Genomic DNA, 17,156 nt, shown 5'->3' on the forward strand with positions numbered 1-17,156 from the left:
GCTTTCAACCCCCAAAATTGATCAAAATTTTGGATAGGGGATACCATTAGACGCGCCTGGACCCCAAGAACAAAAAATCGAAAGCGGAAATTAACATTTTTTACCCGAACAAAAGTTATTAACCTACGCAGAAAGGTGTTCTCTGCAAAAGGTGTTCAGCGCCTTTTCTTCGCAACACAGTAAGAGAATTCTACTTTGTGAGGGTTATAATCCCTAAGTGCGGCCGAAGGCCGCCTATTCAGAAAGAAGTTCTGCGCAGAAATACTTCGACTTCTTTTTATGTCAATACAGTTAGGAGACGGAAGTGAGGGTGACAATCCGTAATTATCTAGGTGGGCTTTCAACCCCCCAAATTGGTCAAAATTTTGGAAAGGGGGTACCATTAGACGCGCCTGGTCCCCGATAACAAGATCCCGAAAGTGGAAATAAACGTTTTTTACCCGATCAAAAGTTATTAACAAAAAATTTTGGGCGTTGAAAGCCCAACTAGATAATTACCGTTTCTTGATTCAATTAACTTTTTTTAATAAAAGTAAATATCAAATTTCAAGGCCACACGCAGATAAATTTTGCATTTTTACTACTGGGTCGTTTTCTGTACTGAGAAAATTTTAAGTCAAGAATTTCCCCATTTCCCAAGATCTTCCTTTTTCGATTCGTGTTCGCATGATTTTGATCATATTTAAAAATAGACAGCGAAGTCACGGGATTTATATGCCGTATGTTACATGTACTGTCGTATCCGATACTATCGATAGTCTGATAACATCGATAGTTTGCTTAGAAAGCACATATCATCGATATATCATTTGTTTCGTCGATATTCTTCCACCTCCATTAACTTGATTTCGTTCGCGTTTCTGAGCTGAGGAAGATAGAAGAAAATTAGAAAATTTTTTTTTGCAATATTTATTGTGAGTAATGGTGATTTAGTACTAATTAGCAAGCGATTTTAAATCAATTGGTTATCCAAGTGAAATTGCAATTTTCAAAAGGAAATATTCAACTTCTCGAGCGGCCGAAAAAATTTCACTACGCGACTCCCATTTTCGTTTAGGGTCGTGCCTCGCGTATTAAATGCATGTGCGAGAAAGAAAACGCCATAGCTTGCACTCGCAATTAGCTCGTGTGCGTGTGAACGAGAGAACAGGTGCTGTGTTTTTTTTTCGTTTTTGTGTGAATTGAAGAAAATTTTGAGCGAAGAAATTAATAATGAGATAATCTTTGTATTTATCCAAATATCCTACACGAAGTGAAAGAAAAGCCAAACAAATTGATAATTGTTTATATAATTAATTGAATTTTACATTAATGCGTTGAAGAAGTGCGTGCTATGTGGCTAAATATCGATAAGTCGCAACAGCTGATGCACTGGTGCGTTTAATCTTCGGTGGCAAACCCCCACGCCGGTGGGCTAATACGCTAGCTAGCTAGCACTAAATCACCAGAGAGTGATTCACAAGTTTTAAGCAGGCGTAGCACCTTTCCAAACTGCATTAACTTACGCTAGTACATAAATGTGGAATTTGTTGTTGAAATTTTGTGTGTCTATGATTGGTGTGAAAGAAAGTTTCGTTTAGGAAGGCTTTTCTGCTTTCTTTTCGTTGCATGAGTCGAAGGATTGATTGCTGTTGTCTGCTAGTGGATTACACCGTGCTCGTGGTTGAGCGAAAGACGACATTGCGGCGTCGATGAGACCACGGCCTTTACCAGGATCAAGACGACAACGACTACCACACATTGGTTTCTAAACGAGCTGCGGCTGGTCAATTGGAAAACACTTAAACAGTGTGATCTGGATATAATTGAATGATGGATGCTGGCCAGCAAGAAACTAGACAGGTATGTATGCATATTTATTTGTCTATTTTTAAGCGACACAATTCAAATCAGCATTGCAGCATAAATCTTTAAATATTCGGAAGATCTTCCGTATGTACATGTGTATGATTGTGCATAGCAAGTATATGTATATTCTTGCTAAGCAGCTTAGTCGTTGGCACTTGTTTACCTACGAATTTCAACGCCGCAGCATAAAAGCAAAAAAATATGATATCATCAAATGTCAAACAGCATTTTTCGCTTTCGGCTGGGCTGTGCTTGTGCTGTGCTGTGAAGTTACAAGTGGAAGCTCACTGAATGGTACATATATGTACTCATGCACACCATGCTCGCACTTGTATGCACGCAAACATTGTAGGTAGCAGTTTTACAAGTTACAGTTTTAATTGCTGCAACTTGTGTGCTGGCCTGGCTGCCCGCAGCAGCTATTAGATGCATTTAAGAAAATCTTAAAACAATTAGGAAATTGAAAGCGTAAAGACCAACAATTGATGGTGTCAGTCACATTGAGCTCACCTAATTTATAGCTAAACTATACATATGTTTGTATATAGATACATATGCGGCTATGTGCATATGTATATGCATATACACTAAATTTATGTGTGTGCTTTTGTCGGGTTAATTCTCTGTCCACCTACCTACGAACTTTGTAAGTTGTGCGCTTTGCCGTGAGCGTTATGAGCCAAGCACCTGGTTTGGTATTCCACCTACTCATAAATGTGCCAACGACCAGTTTATATTAATTTTTTCCACCTTTTGTTATTGTTTTTTTTTTGTATGTTCTTCAGCGCAAATTAAGTATCTTTAATTTGCAATTCAAAAAAAAAAAAAACAGAATGTTGTCATTTTAGCAAATACACTAAAAACAAAAATATGCCCTGTTTCCAATTCGGTTACAAATCAAATTGGCTTACATAGCGAAATTACAAAAAAGTAGGTGAGTCAATACTTGTGTAAATGCTGAAAATTTGCATATGCACATTAATGAAATTGAAAGCTTAAAATGTTATTAAAAGAAAAGCGTAATAAGTAGTATCTTCACTATCGTACGTTTTGTTTCGCCTTCAACTCTGATAGCCATCAGTCAATTTGGTTACACCCAAAAAATGAGCAAAGCTTTGGCATGCCAAAACTCTGCTACCACACAGTACCACTACCACAGAGTTGTGCACAAACATTCCACTGTTGTTTTTGTTCGTAGTTATTATTGCCGGTCGACGTTGTCGTCTATGCTGTGGATTATGTCAACAGTAGCGCTGGCAAAGAAATCGAATAAAGTAGTTGTGTGCAGTTGGGGTTGTAGGGTGTGGAGCGTGAGTGCGTTAAGTATAAAAAACATACGTAGGTACCTACCATGTATAATGATTACAAGAGTGAAAAGTTCATGTACAATGTCTGCCTGGATACATATATAAATTAAAGAAGAAAATATTAAAAGCAAATCCTATTTGAACTTATTTTTAATCTTTTATTTCTTTCATAGGCACATCAACGTGCTTCCGTGAAGTGGCTTCTCGCAAAAGCGTTCAACAATAATGTTCCCGACAATTTGCGTGAACCCTTCTATACTGATCATGATAATCAGGAACGCTTAAAGCCGCAGATTGTTGTGGAAATGGGAAATGCAACGCTTTACTGCCAAACATTATCCAATATATACTCGGATCCGAACTATCAAAGTCTGAATCATTGGTCCATATTGCAGACATTGTCACGTAAGGGTGTGCCAGCTGCTGAGTCACCAGAGATGCCATTAACCGAAACGGTGTTGATACAAACAAATCCTTTGAGGATAGTAAGTAATAATTTTCTATTGTATGTATTTTTACTTTAGGAGACTTTTTCGGGACTTTTATTGAATATGTATGTACATCATAGTCCGATTTTCGGTAAATGTACGAAAAAAACCTATTCTTAGAATTCCAATTTTTCCTACGCTTTTGGCTATCGGATTCATTGATATAATTTTCGTAAATTGGACGAAAATCCAAACTACGATAGATTTACAATAAAGGCCAATACAAATTTGCAAACGTATTGTACTTAACAACATCCATTAAGCAGAATTTAAAATTAAATTTTATTTATCTATCAGAACGCCCACATGTCCGTGATTCAATCACTAATGACTTTGTATGCAAAAGAAATAACTTCAGGCGATCGCATAGCAAGAGCCATTGGAAGGTAAGTTGCCCACCCGCAATTCATTCATTAATGCATATGTATGTATATAAATACTAACTTTCTATAATTTTTTAACTCTTGCAGAATTACGGCTAATAATGGCCAACAAACTCTACCACATGATCAACCATTTGATCAGCTGTTGCTGCTGTGGATTTCACATGCGTGTTCTTCGCTGAAGAAACGCATCGCCAGAGAGGTAGAATTGGGCGCAACAGACGAAAATGTAGGCCACTGCAAAAATATGACTAAAAATAGCAAAAATATATTATGTGTGTATATATGTATATATCCATAATTTGTACTTACAGGGTGTACGGCTGCAAGTGCCCAACATTCCGTCAGTGCATGATTATCAAAGTTTATGTGATGGCGTTTGTTTAGCTCTATTTGTATCGTATTATTGTCCAAAAGCGCTACCATGGACACTTGTACGTATTAATTATTTGCCAGCCGTTGAGGATTCCATACACAATGTGTCTTTAGTCAGCAATTTTTGTCAAAACCATTTGCCATATAATGTGTTCCATATGAATCCTGAAGATGTCACCTACATGCGAAAGTGAGTGCAAAAAGCCACAAAAGATTTACAACGCGTGCGCCTGTAACTCACAAATACTAATTTTTCATGTTTTCATTGCAGTTCAATGAAGCTAAATTTGGTGGTATTATTGTCCGATTTATTTCTTCTATTCGAAATACATCCGGCGAAATGTGTTTGTTATCCAGGCATGGATGCACCAGGTAAATTGAATTTTCAACTAAATGAGGCTACATGTACGTACTATAATTAGCGCATATCCTCTCTCGTATTTTGTTTGCACATCTGCTCATGAGCGCCTACAAATGTTGGAAGCAAAGCAAACCGCATTAAAATAATGTAAAATAAATTCTTTGGAAGTTTTTTGCTTCGTTTTTTTTTATTCTATAAGAGTATTTGTACATACAATACATTAGCACTTGGAAATATTATAATGACAGCAACAGCTGTTTTGTGTTTAGTTTGCTGAATGAAAAAAAGAAAAATATATTTGTTTTGTTCTTCTTTAATTGTTTGCCGCCATTCACTCATAGCGCCCGAGTGCATATCGTAATTTAGAAACATCAAAAAAAAAAAATGCTAATTACAATGTGATAAATTTCACACTTAAATAGTTAGGACTGGTTTGCTCCTTGCGCTTCATTAACACTCATCATGAATGCCATTCGCTCTGCGCGCAAGTATTTTTACTTTTTTTTATTTATTATCTCTTTTTTTGTTGTTTTTGTGTCTTCTCAAGTCACCTTATCATTACGACTCGAAAGTTATTTACGAGTTTATCAAATACAAATAATTTACCCGATAAAAAATAGTCTCTATTTGATAACTTTGCTTTCAACTTGTAGATACTGCCACATTCCCTTTATTCCCCATTTAAGATATACAATTTTCGTTTATCGTGCATACCACCAACCGTAAATCGCCCACATTCTAAATGAGATAAGATTATTTAAGTACATTTACCTTAAAATGTGAACCAAGAAGCATTTAGAAAAAGTTCTTTAAACCGAATTTTAAACAAGCAAACACACACTTATACCTTCTCTCTCTCTATCTTGTATATGTGTAATGTGTATACTGTGTGCCACAAATTATTAAAGAGGTCATCAGTAAACGTAACTTTGGCGTTAATGCTCATGGAATATGTCATCGCAGGGGTCTCACAACGCAGCCAGTTATACCAATTCCTGATCTGAGAAGCGATTCAGACTCGATTTATGGCTCGCCAACAAATCGACCTCCATTTCAAGGTCTTTACCAAAAACCAAAAAAAAATATATATATACAAAAACAAAATTCAGTTAATATATTTGTTTAGCATTGTTCTGTGTTACAAACATACTACATTTACGATATACGATATACTACATACATATACATATAATTTGTTAATTATTGTTGCAATTGTTTCAAACTGCGTTGCAGTCCTTAATTAGTGCATGTTTTCGTTCATTTGTGCGTGCATTCATTCATTCTTCCTTGCGTATTTTTTTTTTAAATTCAGCACACCGATTTTTTGATGTTTACAGTTGCGTTTCTAATTTTTGTCTGTATGCTTTTGTGCCGAAGTTCAAATCATTTTTTTTCATGCATTTTCCGATTCATTGAATTATATTTTGCTTCATAATATTTATCATTAACGAAAGCTTTCACATGTGCAGGGAATCACGTAGTGGTCATGGTCACTACGCGGCTTTCATTTTCACTTTCGTTTTGAATGTGCAATTGAAAAGGCATTGTGTATTTCTTATTTCACGCGCTTTATAGCAAGCCGCCTTACTGCAGTTATATTCCGGAGTGCCACACTGTCTTTTAGCAGCGCACCTTTTTGTTTAACTCACTAACTGCTTTGCTAAACAGCACCTGCTGGCCCGCATTTGCACTCTATTAACCAATTTACGTATGAGTGATAAGAGAGTATAAGAGTGAACTACATAGCTGAGCCTTGAAAGAAAAAATAATGTTGGGCTTTGCCGATTTTTGAATTTTCACACAAATAAAAAAAAAAACTAAATAAAAAAGCTCTTTTATGCTTGAATACACTCTTGTTGTCTTTATTAAAAATACGTCCATCTTAAAATTCTCCATTTATTGGTTAATACTTTTCTTGAATTGCATAATATAGGTATCGAAAATAAATGTTTTTCGATATGCATGTTCAGGTTTAGTTTTCATTAAATATACAAATACTATGAATGGTTTCCTAAAATATACGAAATTTAATTTCTCGTTCTTCAAATGGTCCATGGGTGTGGGGATTGTTCGGTCCGTTACATAGCCCCACAAAAAGGAAATGGGTCCAGCCACATCGTGGGACCTCGAAGGTATGCGGCTTTGGAATTTTACGCACAATACAGCCATAACAGGCCTCGTTTTGTAGTTCGTAACCCCTTGTCGAAACCATACTTCATCCAAATCAAAGTCTCCAGTTTTAAGCTCAAAAAAGTTATTGATCAAGACGACATGGCGCTGATAACACTGGTCTACAAATTTCAACTTTTTTTCTGCGAATAAGACGGGACCTGGTGTTTCTGAACGGATTTTTCGTGCTGAACACGAATCCGGGGTCAAAAATGTCCCATCACGTCACGTTTTCGAGAAAAAAGGGGTTGAAACCCCTAAAAACAGCGTTTTTGGCCATTTTCGAAAAATTATAGAGCTGAACCCTGACGTGGTACAAATTTTGCATATATCAGAAATTAAAGGCTAAACCGTGCCCTTTCGAATGAGCCCTATGCCGAATTGATCGCGTGCACCCTTAAAGCAGGGGGTGTATTTGTGTTTAGGGGTGCAGGAAAAATTGATCACAGAAAGAATTTAATCTTAAACGATCATAGAAAATTAATAATGCCAAGGTTTTAACTATATTAAAAGTCGCTGATTACGAATCTGCAGTTAGATTTTAAAAATTTAAGATGACGGGTCGAATATGGTGGATATAAAAATTGGACTCCTAGACACAAATACACCCCCTGATCTAAGGGTGCATGCGATTAATTCGGCATAGGGCTCATTCGAAAGGGCACGATTTAGCCTTTAATTTCTGACATATACAAAGTTTGTAGCACGTCAGGGTTCAGCTCTACAATTTTTCAAAAATGGCCAAAAACGCTGTTTTTAGGGGTTTCAACCCCTTTTTTCTCGAAAACGTGACGTGATGGGAAGTTTTGGACCCCAGATTCGTGTTCAGCACGAAAAATCCGTTCGGAAACACCAGGTCCCGTCTTATTCGCAAAACCCTTGTAGACCAGTGTAATTGACGGTTACGACGGTTCTTTCGTTGTTCCCGAAGACTCTGCCGACTCACAATGCACAACAAACAGTCAGTTTTTGCTGACACAATGTCTCTCAGCGGTCACTTGTGCTGCTCATTATCCCAAATCGCCAATCGTTAAAGGGACCTTATCAGTGAAAATTTTCTCATTTTATAAAATAAGTTAAGAACTGTTAAGCTTTGTTCGGTCGTAACACGTTCCACATTTTGAAATGGTAAACCTTTAAACAAATACAAGTTTGGATTACAGTGACATTTGACAAAAGGCAAATAGAAGAGCTTTAGTTTCTCAAGCACGCAATAGGTAAACCATTATGTTCGATTGTCAATGTTCTTGATTCAATGATTTTTTTTATAGAATCATAAATAGCGCAATCTTCCAAAGAACAAGACAATTTTTTCTGCAGCGGCTAATAGACTGATATTTTTATATTTTTTACTTAATTCATTTATCAGAAGTTACTGTTTGTTTTTAAAATTTGTTCCCGCACAAATCAAATTTCGTCTAAAATTGTTTCCATTTTCTGTGTAGCGATTAGTTGTTGTATTTCTGGTATACTGAAAATATATTTTTTATAAGTAACTAACTTAAGTGTTAAACAGAAATAAGTAGTTTAGTTTCCTACGAACACATCGCACGTATTTTTATATTTTTTCTCGATATTTTTGTTCCTTTTTTATTTAAGTTTAGTAAGACGTTAAGTTCTTTTTTAATTTTATTCTTATTTTCATTGTTACTTTCTATTAAATTTTTGTTTTGTTTAATATTCGAAATTAATTTTCATACTGCGAAATTTCCACTCGGCATTAAAGTGACAAATAATATGTTCCCTTAAAAAAAAGTTATGCTGGTTTTCCATTGAAATGGCAAAGTTTTGTTTAATGCCTAACTTTGCAATTAAAATTTTTTTTATTCAGTGTCCAGTAGAAATCCAGCTTAATGTCGGATTTCCACTAGACAGTGAATAACAAAGTGAGACACTCAAAACTAGTTAAAAAAAAATGTCATTAAGTTCATTTCAAAATTTCATTTTTATATGATTCGTTTGTCATTTCAGTGCAAATTGATTAAGTTACTAATATTTTTAACGAAATAACACGAATATTATTTAATACTCAAAATTTATCAATAGAATTTTTGTCATTTGAAGTCCAGTGGAAATCCGGCATCATACCCCATGTTTAATATTTTTTTACTGCAATATTTGAAAAAGACCTTTAACATCTTTTGTTTTGAAATTTTAAAAATATTCAATAGTTAGCAGAAAACCTAACAATGATAAAAAAACATTCCGACGAGCATTAATAAAATCCTCCTTTTTTGAAGTCGATTAAAAAATAAAAATATATTGAATTTTTTTTATATTTTCACATGGAAATTAACAATATAAAATTTAAAAAAATTTCAAAACAACTTGATTCTTTATCATAGTTTTTTAAACAAATCTTAAGATAAATTAACAATTTTTATTAGAAAAAATCCAAAATTTTTTTAAAATTTTTACCAAAGTTAACTTCTGATTTTTTAATATGTGTCTATAAACTCTGACTTAAGTTTCGTTTTAAGTTTCGTAATTCCTTGTTAACGGAAATCACCCAACTATTTTACAATTAAATTTGAATTTTTTCAAATGAAATTTCTGCTTCTGAAAATATTTTTTTCTTTAATTTTGTTATTTCAAAAATTAAAATAAATACAATTTTAAATCCATACATTAAAGTTTTTTTGACAAACTTTATTACTTAACTTTCTTTGCAAACAGAATAGAAATTTTATGTGAAGCGTCTAAAATATCTTCCTTCCAATACTTCATAGAACGAGGTACCCCTAGTTTTGCCTAAAAGAATACTAATTTTAGTTTAAAATTTTCTTCTTGTGTCGAATTTCCACTCGGCGTTGAATGACATAAAATAAAAAGAAGATTAAAAATTTGTCAATTGAAAAATGGCACGTGGAAACACACTGAAGGGTGGTTTTCATTATGTCATATTTTTACGGCCTTTTTCAATTTGATCCACGCCGTTACCGATAATATTATGGTCCAAAAGCTGACAGCTGTTCTGAGCTAATGTTAATGTTTTTTAATATCATTTCACAATCGGCCTTATCGCAAATTCCATGTGAACATATATTTCCAAAAGTGATAAAGCAAAACAAAATAATTTTTTCCCAATTTGTTGTATTTTGCTTGCTAATTTATGGGAACTATTTATTCACATGGAATTGGCGATACGGCTGAATGTGATTGCTCTTGTTTGACTACAATAGCCATTAAATTTGGCATAGTGAAAGCAGGACTTAAGGGACTTATTTGGACACAAAAATATTTTAATGCTTAATTTTGTCAATAATGCCTAGTGAAAATGCGGCATTATTTTAAAATTGAAAGAATTTTCCATGATAAAAACATAGCAAGGTAGAACCGTTCTCTCAATTTGTCGGCCATGATTTTTTTTTGAAGTTTGCCAACATTTTAAAATCATATAAAAGTGAAAATAAAAAATTGAAATTGTTCGAAATTGTTGTTGCTTGAGATTGAAAATGAAAATGTGTGTGTGAGTTTGTGAGTAAATTTAAAAATTAAATTGTTTGGAAACGTCAAGAATTTTAAAAGTGACTCAGCGGTTCTACCTTACTATATTTTTATCATGGAATTTTCTATTTGTTGCTTTTAACAACTTCGTATGCTTTTTTCAAAGTTTCTATAGCATATACGATATACTTTGTTTACTGCTTATTTAATATTTTTTAAATACATTTTTTTATTTACTTATTTCTTTTGCTATGGTTTTCTTAAACATTTATTTATTTATTTGGAAAACAACAACACCTTGATGCGAGCCGCCACATTCTAATTCAAAAATTCTCCCAAAGAACGTTTCCAATTTTCAACCCCAATTTTGTATAAAAGGATACTTAGAATACTTTTTAAAAAATCCTGAAAATTACACTCTAGGAATTCCTTGAACACATATTAAAACGAAATTTACACCACCAACGGAATTCTGATTCAAGTACCATTAAAAAAATGAAAACTGCGCCTAAACATTCGCAGAAAACTGCCAAAATTAAGTGTTTCTACACTTTATTGGTAAATATCCCCACTCTCCCTACTCTTTCGGTATCTTCACTCTTCTCTACGATATCTGTAAAAAACCTAAACTGCTCGAATTATTTGTGATTGTCTAACTAAAACTCACAGCAATTTTTGTTCGCACACCAAAAGCCAAAGCACTCAAGTTGATCCCTGCTGCTATGAAAATAAAGAAAACACAATTTTTAACCAATTCAAATCCACATGTTTCGTAATCCAAGTCTCTGTAAAGGTGGCTTAGGTTAATTTACCTTAATATAATTTAAAACTTTTTCGTTCACTGTTTTTTCCTTTTTTACTTTTTAGTTTCTTATACGGCCACAACAAATGTAGTGTACGGCAATAATTTTTCGCCAAGAAGTGAACAAATGCAAAATGCGGGGGTGAGAAATTCAGAGAACGAAGGTAAAAACTGAAAACGAAGCAAATATTAAAACAGATATATTTTTTGCAAATTTGTTAGCCGTAAGCCGTAAAATAGTTTGCACTTCATTTTTCAAAATTTAATCTAATGTTTTTTAAGTTTATTCATTTCGTTATTTAAGCTTATTTATTTATAAACATATATGTTAATATTTAATTTTATTTTTACCCAATGAACAGCGCTCTAATCACTTATTAAATTACCTCATAAATGCTTTTTTATGTTACCCGAAAAACATATCGAACCCTAGCCGGAAAAAAATGTGAACGAACTTATTTTCATAACTTTCTCTTTGATGCAGAAATGCTCTCAAAGCATCTAAATGAATTTCTGCGTTTAAAAAAATTTCGCTTACGTTTTTTGACGCTAGTGCCCGATATTTTTCATTTAAATTTTCGCTTTAATTTTTTCCTCCCGTTTTTCACATTTTTTTTATTCAAATGCATTGCGTAGCTTTTGTTGTTCATAAGTCACGTGGCGTCACAACCCTATCGTCGTTGCACTCACAGCAACAACAGCACCAACAGCAACAGGAGCCATTGGTTCCCGCACGTTTACGTCAATCGAAAGAAAAATCAAATATCGAGACAAAGGCTGATGAAAGAGGTTTGTAAATATACTCGTATGTATGAAACTAATTTGTTGGATGGCATACATGCGTGCATGCATGAAGATGAATGTACATACATATGTATGTGTGTGTGTGTGCAGTTGAGAGATTTTTGTAAATGATTTTTTTTTAATTATTGTATTGCTTACTTTTGTAGCTAAGCTAGACTGTCAAAAATTCTGCTTTTCTAACTATTTACTTTTCTTCAATTCAATTAGTCTTTTATGAATGGCTTTTTAAAATCACTGTTATTCTAACGCTAAAATATTTACATTCAGTTGCTTTTTAGTAAAATATTACATGTAGTTTCCAATGAAATGTTAACTTTAGAATTTTTATACCTGATTTTACTAATGCCTACTTGAGTTTCACAAAAGCCGTAATCTGATGGATTTATCGAAGAAAATGCCAAATGTGTATTTTCGACTACATACAATTTTTCTTATTTGGATACTAATGCCGCATTTCCACTAGATAACATATAACAGACATTTTAATGACGGAGATGGGATATAATATTCCTGCCGTTATTTTGAAAGATTTTTCCCGTCGTGACCGAGTGGTTAGATATGGGCACTAACACCCAATAGCACACAGGCTCAGTCCCTGGTCCGATAAAGTTTAAATGGCAGCCAATGGCAACCGCCGAGTGTAATGTCATGAAACGGCTCCTGATAAAAAAAACATCTACCGTTTGGATGCGGCGTAAACCTAGAGAATATATTTTTCAAAATTAAATGTACATTGAGTGTCAAAAATAAGTATACCCTGCTGGTTTGAAGAATTTATATATTTAGATTATCCATTTAGATATACCAAATTTGTCTTATTTTTTATAGAAAATATTTTTAACTAATTCAGCAGCAAAAACCATAATATTTTTTTTAATTTCATATGAACTCAAGAAATTTTCGTCAAAATTTTAAACTATTCAATTCGATTTCTTAGAAAAATTTTAAAGCAGTTGTAGCCCATTAAATTTCAGTATAATAAAAAGCAGATTTCAAGCCGCTAAAAATTGCCGTTGATTTTTTAGATTTTTTTTTTTTGTGCCGATAGTGTTGCGTATTTTCTTCCATATCACGCATGAAGACAAACTTTTTTATATGCATGAAATTGAGATTTTGTAAATCGAAAATTCAAAAATTGCTCTCAAAATATTTAAAGTATATACAAAGTGTCGTGGTAAGCAGTGCGCGCTTCCACTCCGCAGCACCTGAGTTCAAACCCTGGTCAAAGCAACATCGCAAAAATATAGAAAAAAGGTTTTTTCTTAACAGCGGTCGTCCCTCGGCAGGCAATGGCAAACCTCCGAGTGTATTTCTGCCATGAAAAACAGCTTCTCATAAAAATACAATCGCCGTTCGGAGTCGGCGTAAAACTGTAGGTCCCTCCGCTTTGTGTGACAACATCAAGGCGCACGCCACAAATCGGAGGAGAAGCTCGGCCAAACACTAACATATGTGTAAGCGCCAATCTATTATTATTATTATTATTATTACAAAATAAATTTTGCAACCAAAAATTGTTCAAAAGCAATATAAAAATATATTCATTTAAATTCTTTTTGTTTTATTTTTCATTAAAACTGTGCGCAGTTCACTCAAAGCGTTGATACTTTTAAAATTTTGAGAAATTTTTCCGGTTTAAATGAATACCCTCATTATTACCTTTTAATTCCTTTTATTATACAAACTTTTCGAGGGATGACGGACATTTGTAAAAAAAAATTACAGGGCAATCCTGGCAACTGTCTTTAAACTCACCACAGTCTTATGCTGATCGCCCTTTAGCAATAAATTTTTTAAACATTAAATAAAATTAAAATATATATATAACTTTTTCTTTTTAAAACAATAAACCTAATAAATAAAATTAAGTTAAGTTCAAAGAAAAAGAAAAAAGCGCTCTTGGGAACAAAACTACTAGAACGACATTTAGAAAATAGTACTTAACAAGTAAATTTTAGCAACTTCAAACTTCAATTCTCATATATTTTATGATCCAATGATCGGATCTAAACCAGATTATTAGATGGGACCACGTCTGAGACACTACCTTTCCGGTGCAAAAACAATTATCGAAATCGGTTGGCGTGGTCCAAAATTTATGTTACCGCATAAAAAAAAATTTCCGACGAACCGATAACCTCTTCCTTTTTTGGAAGTCGGTTAAAAATTAAATAAAACCAAAAAAAATATTTTTATGTTTAAACCAAAATCTACAAATTAAATCCAAATTAATTAAAAAAAGTCAACAAATAATATAAGTACCTAAAAATTAAGTGAAATAAAAAAATATATATTTCTTTTTAAAACAATACAATCCAAAAATTTAAACAGCATGAAAATGTAGGATTATTGTAGCTTATTCTTTTTTACCTTCGTGCTTTGATGTCAGTTAAATTCATTGTTCTTTGATTTCTATAGTTTTATAAAAAGAAATTTTTTCACTATTAATAAATAAATATTTAACATATTCTATTGGAATTTTTCTGTATTTAATTTAAAATAAATATATTCTACGATATAGAAACTAAAAAAAAGAAAAGCAAATGAAAAGAAAATATAAATAAAATAAGGTTTCTAAAAATTAAATTAAATTGAAGAAAAAAATCTTTTTAAACAATAAAATCTAAAAATCAAAAGAAAATTAAACTAAAAAAGGAAACAAATTTAATTCAAATAAGAAAAAAGTAAAATAAGTCCCTAAAATTTAAATGAAAAAAAAATATTCTTTTTAAAAATCTAAGCATTAAAAGAAAGTTAAATCAATAGCCAGTTTCACGAAACAAATTTAAGTGAAAAGTTATTATTTTATTTTATATGGAAACTGTCAGAAATTTTTCACTTAAATTGCTTTTGTAAAACCGGCAGTGGAAAGGAAAAATTAAATTAAAAACACAGCCACAAATCTGTATTAGTTCATTCAAATTAATTTCATAGCAAGTAAGTTTTCAGGGTTTTAAGTAAAATTTCGTTTCAGTGAATTTTTTTGTCGGTTTTTTAATCAAAAGCATATTGAAAGTCTCGCTTATGTAGGTGCTTTTCTAGAATTTGAAAAAAATCGTATGTGCGAGTTAATGTTTTCAAACCTTTAATCTGAAAATAATTTTTGCTACATTTTATAGCAAACATTTTTAATATATATATTTTTTAAGCTTTTAAAAACATTTTTATTTGTGCAATTTTAATTAGTATTTGTTAAATATTTCGCTTTTTTACGTTACAAAAAAAAAAATAGAAGTTCTAAAATTTCGAATTTGAGTCACAGAAAATAAAAATTAAAAAATATATTCAAAATTCATGCCATACCCAACTCGTGCCATACATACAATACATACTTAGACTCCTTGTCCACATGTACATACATACCTTTACATATGTATTCTATTAAAAATCCAACTCATTCCAATGAATTAGGTGAATACGTACCAGCAGGCAGACCTAGCAATTGGGAGCAAAATCGGCGTCCTAGCTTTGCAGGTAATTTGCACGAATAGTACAACAAATAAAAATTTACATTGCTCTATATGCATAAATTTTTCATATAGTAAAGCTAAAAAAGCGGTAAAAAGTAAGAACATCTCTATATCTACAGAATGCAAAAGTGCAAAATTTGAGCTTTATGAACGTAGTATTAAGTGTTCATAAAAATATATGTAAATATTTGCCGCCTTTTCAGTTTTATTATATGTGTACGTCAGTTACTTTAGAAAAAACACAATTTTCCTACACTTGCTATATTAATTGTTACTTGCACTCTAAACTAAATTTTTTTGCATGCATTTTTGTAATTATTTTTTTAATTAAAGTTTTTTACTGCAAACCGCAACGGCACTCTCGCTTTTTTTGCATTGCATGGCTTCTCGTACTTTGTAGTCGCACACTAATGATTCGTTTTTTTTTTTTAATCATGATTTTAACATGTCTGTAAATACACTTAAAAGTGTCAAGCCAAGTTTTAAAAACGTTTGCACACTCACTTTCCCACTTCACTTTTCAGGTCGCCGCTCGCGAAGAAATTCTTCCAGCGAAGATTCTCAACTGACTATTGAGAATTTCGGCGGCTCTCAAGATCAATTGAACGCTGTGGGCCGTTTTGAGCGTGAACGTGAACGCGAGCGGGATCGGGAGCGCAAGCTCTCAAATGTTAGTGTTGGTAAGTGCTGGAAAAAACATTCGTTTCAAAATAAGTTAGACTATCTTATTAAAATTATCACAAACAACCTCGCTCCAGAACCTGCGGTAGCTGTGCGCTCGTCCATTGCAGATGCACGCGGCACGCTGCAACTTGGCTATGACACCGATTCTGGTTCAGAGAAGCAGGATCGTGAGACCGAGAAATTTTTAATGAAGCGGCATACAAGGTAGCAAACTGAAGTTTATTTTAAATGCTATAAACCATATTTTTTATTAAACTCAATCCCAATTACACCTTAGCACTGATAATGTCAACATAAATGCCTCCAATACTCAACTGAATAGCATTGTAAGCACGGTGAGCAGTCCAATGCCATCGACACGCAGGCAGCATAACATTGAAAAAGACAATCTGGAAGAGCAGCAGCAGCAGCAGCAACAGCAGCAATATGCTGAGCACAAAGACAGCAGCACGAATGATTATGACCACACGCTAACCAGGCGTTCAACGCAAAGTACGGGTGCGAGCAAAGTAGAGGCTTGGAATAATAGTAAAATGGGTGCGTACAGCACAAAATGTAGTTTAGTTATAAACTCATTGCAATATACGCCATCTGCTCTTTCAGATCCCTATGATGATGATTTACGTACGCTTGAGAATGCCTCTAAATTGTCCAATATACGCATGAAACTCGAAGAGAAACGTTTGCGCATCGAACAGGACAAGCGACGTGTCGAAATGGCGTTGCTACGTCACCAGGAGAAGGTAATGATTGCACTCACTTTTCTATCCCACACTAACCTTTCTTAACCATAACTCGTACTTACACTTACAAATTTTAATAAAGCTCGCACGCGAGGATTTGGATGCCTCGTCGGATGTGCTGAAATGGGAAACATTAAGTAACGATTCAAATCGTACACCAGATCTTGATCCGCTCGACTTGGATAAGTATCAGGTAGTGCTCGTGTTTTGTTTTTTTTTTAAGTTTCGTGTTTTAAGTTAACGTTGCTACTAACTAACACCACCTAAATGTATTA

At 33.3% G+C, this 17,156-nt stretch overlaps 1 protein-coding gene across 22 annotated transcripts in view; it reads left to right on the forward strand.

The window, feature by feature from the left end:
• Positions 1-716: 716 nt before the first annotated feature.
• Positions 717-17,156, forward strand: part of Patronin (calmodulin-regulated spectrin-associated protein patronin) — a 40,981-nt gene continuing 24,541 nt past the window's right edge. For 4 of the 22 annotated variants that reach the window (XM_017609553.1, XM_017609561.1, XM_017609559.1 and 1 more), the window contains exons 1-15: positions 718-1,842; positions 3,329-3,640; positions 3,941-4,029; positions 4,114-4,255; positions 4,341-4,591; positions 4,673-4,773; positions 5,671-5,820; positions 11,246-11,344; positions 11,817-11,969; positions 15,396-15,458; positions 15,979-16,134; positions 16,213-16,342; positions 16,416-16,675; positions 16,742-16,881; positions 16,964-17,074. In XM_017609553.1, coding sequence (XP_017465042.1) covers positions 1,810-1,842; positions 3,329-3,640; positions 3,941-4,029; positions 4,114-4,255; positions 4,341-4,591; positions 4,673-4,773; positions 5,671-5,820; positions 11,246-11,344; positions 11,817-11,969; positions 15,396-15,458; positions 15,979-16,134; positions 16,213-16,342; positions 16,416-16,675; positions 16,742-16,881; positions 16,964-17,074 — 2,190 coding nt within the window. In that variant the 5' untranslated portion in view covers positions 718-1,809. Of the gene's footprint in view, positions 1,843-3,328; positions 3,641-3,940; positions 4,030-4,113; positions 4,256-4,340; positions 4,592-4,672; positions 4,774-5,670; positions 5,821-11,245; positions 11,345-11,816; positions 11,970-15,395; positions 15,459-15,978; positions 16,135-16,212; positions 16,343-16,415; positions 16,676-16,741; positions 16,882-16,963; positions 17,075-17,156 lie in introns of all 22 variants that reach the window. The other 18 variants (XM_017609566.1, XM_017609563.1, XM_017609570.1 and 15 more) reach the window with 12 other exon arrangements.

Source organism: Rhagoletis zephyria, unplaced genomic scaffold (assembly GCF_001687245.7).
Source record: "Rhagoletis zephyria isolate East Lansing unplaced genomic scaffold, Rhagoletis_zephyria_1.1 Rzeph_scaffold_00235, whole genome shotgun sequence".
Classification (NCBI taxonomy): Eukaryota; Metazoa; Arthropoda; class Insecta; order Diptera; family Tephritidae; genus Rhagoletis; species Rhagoletis zephyria.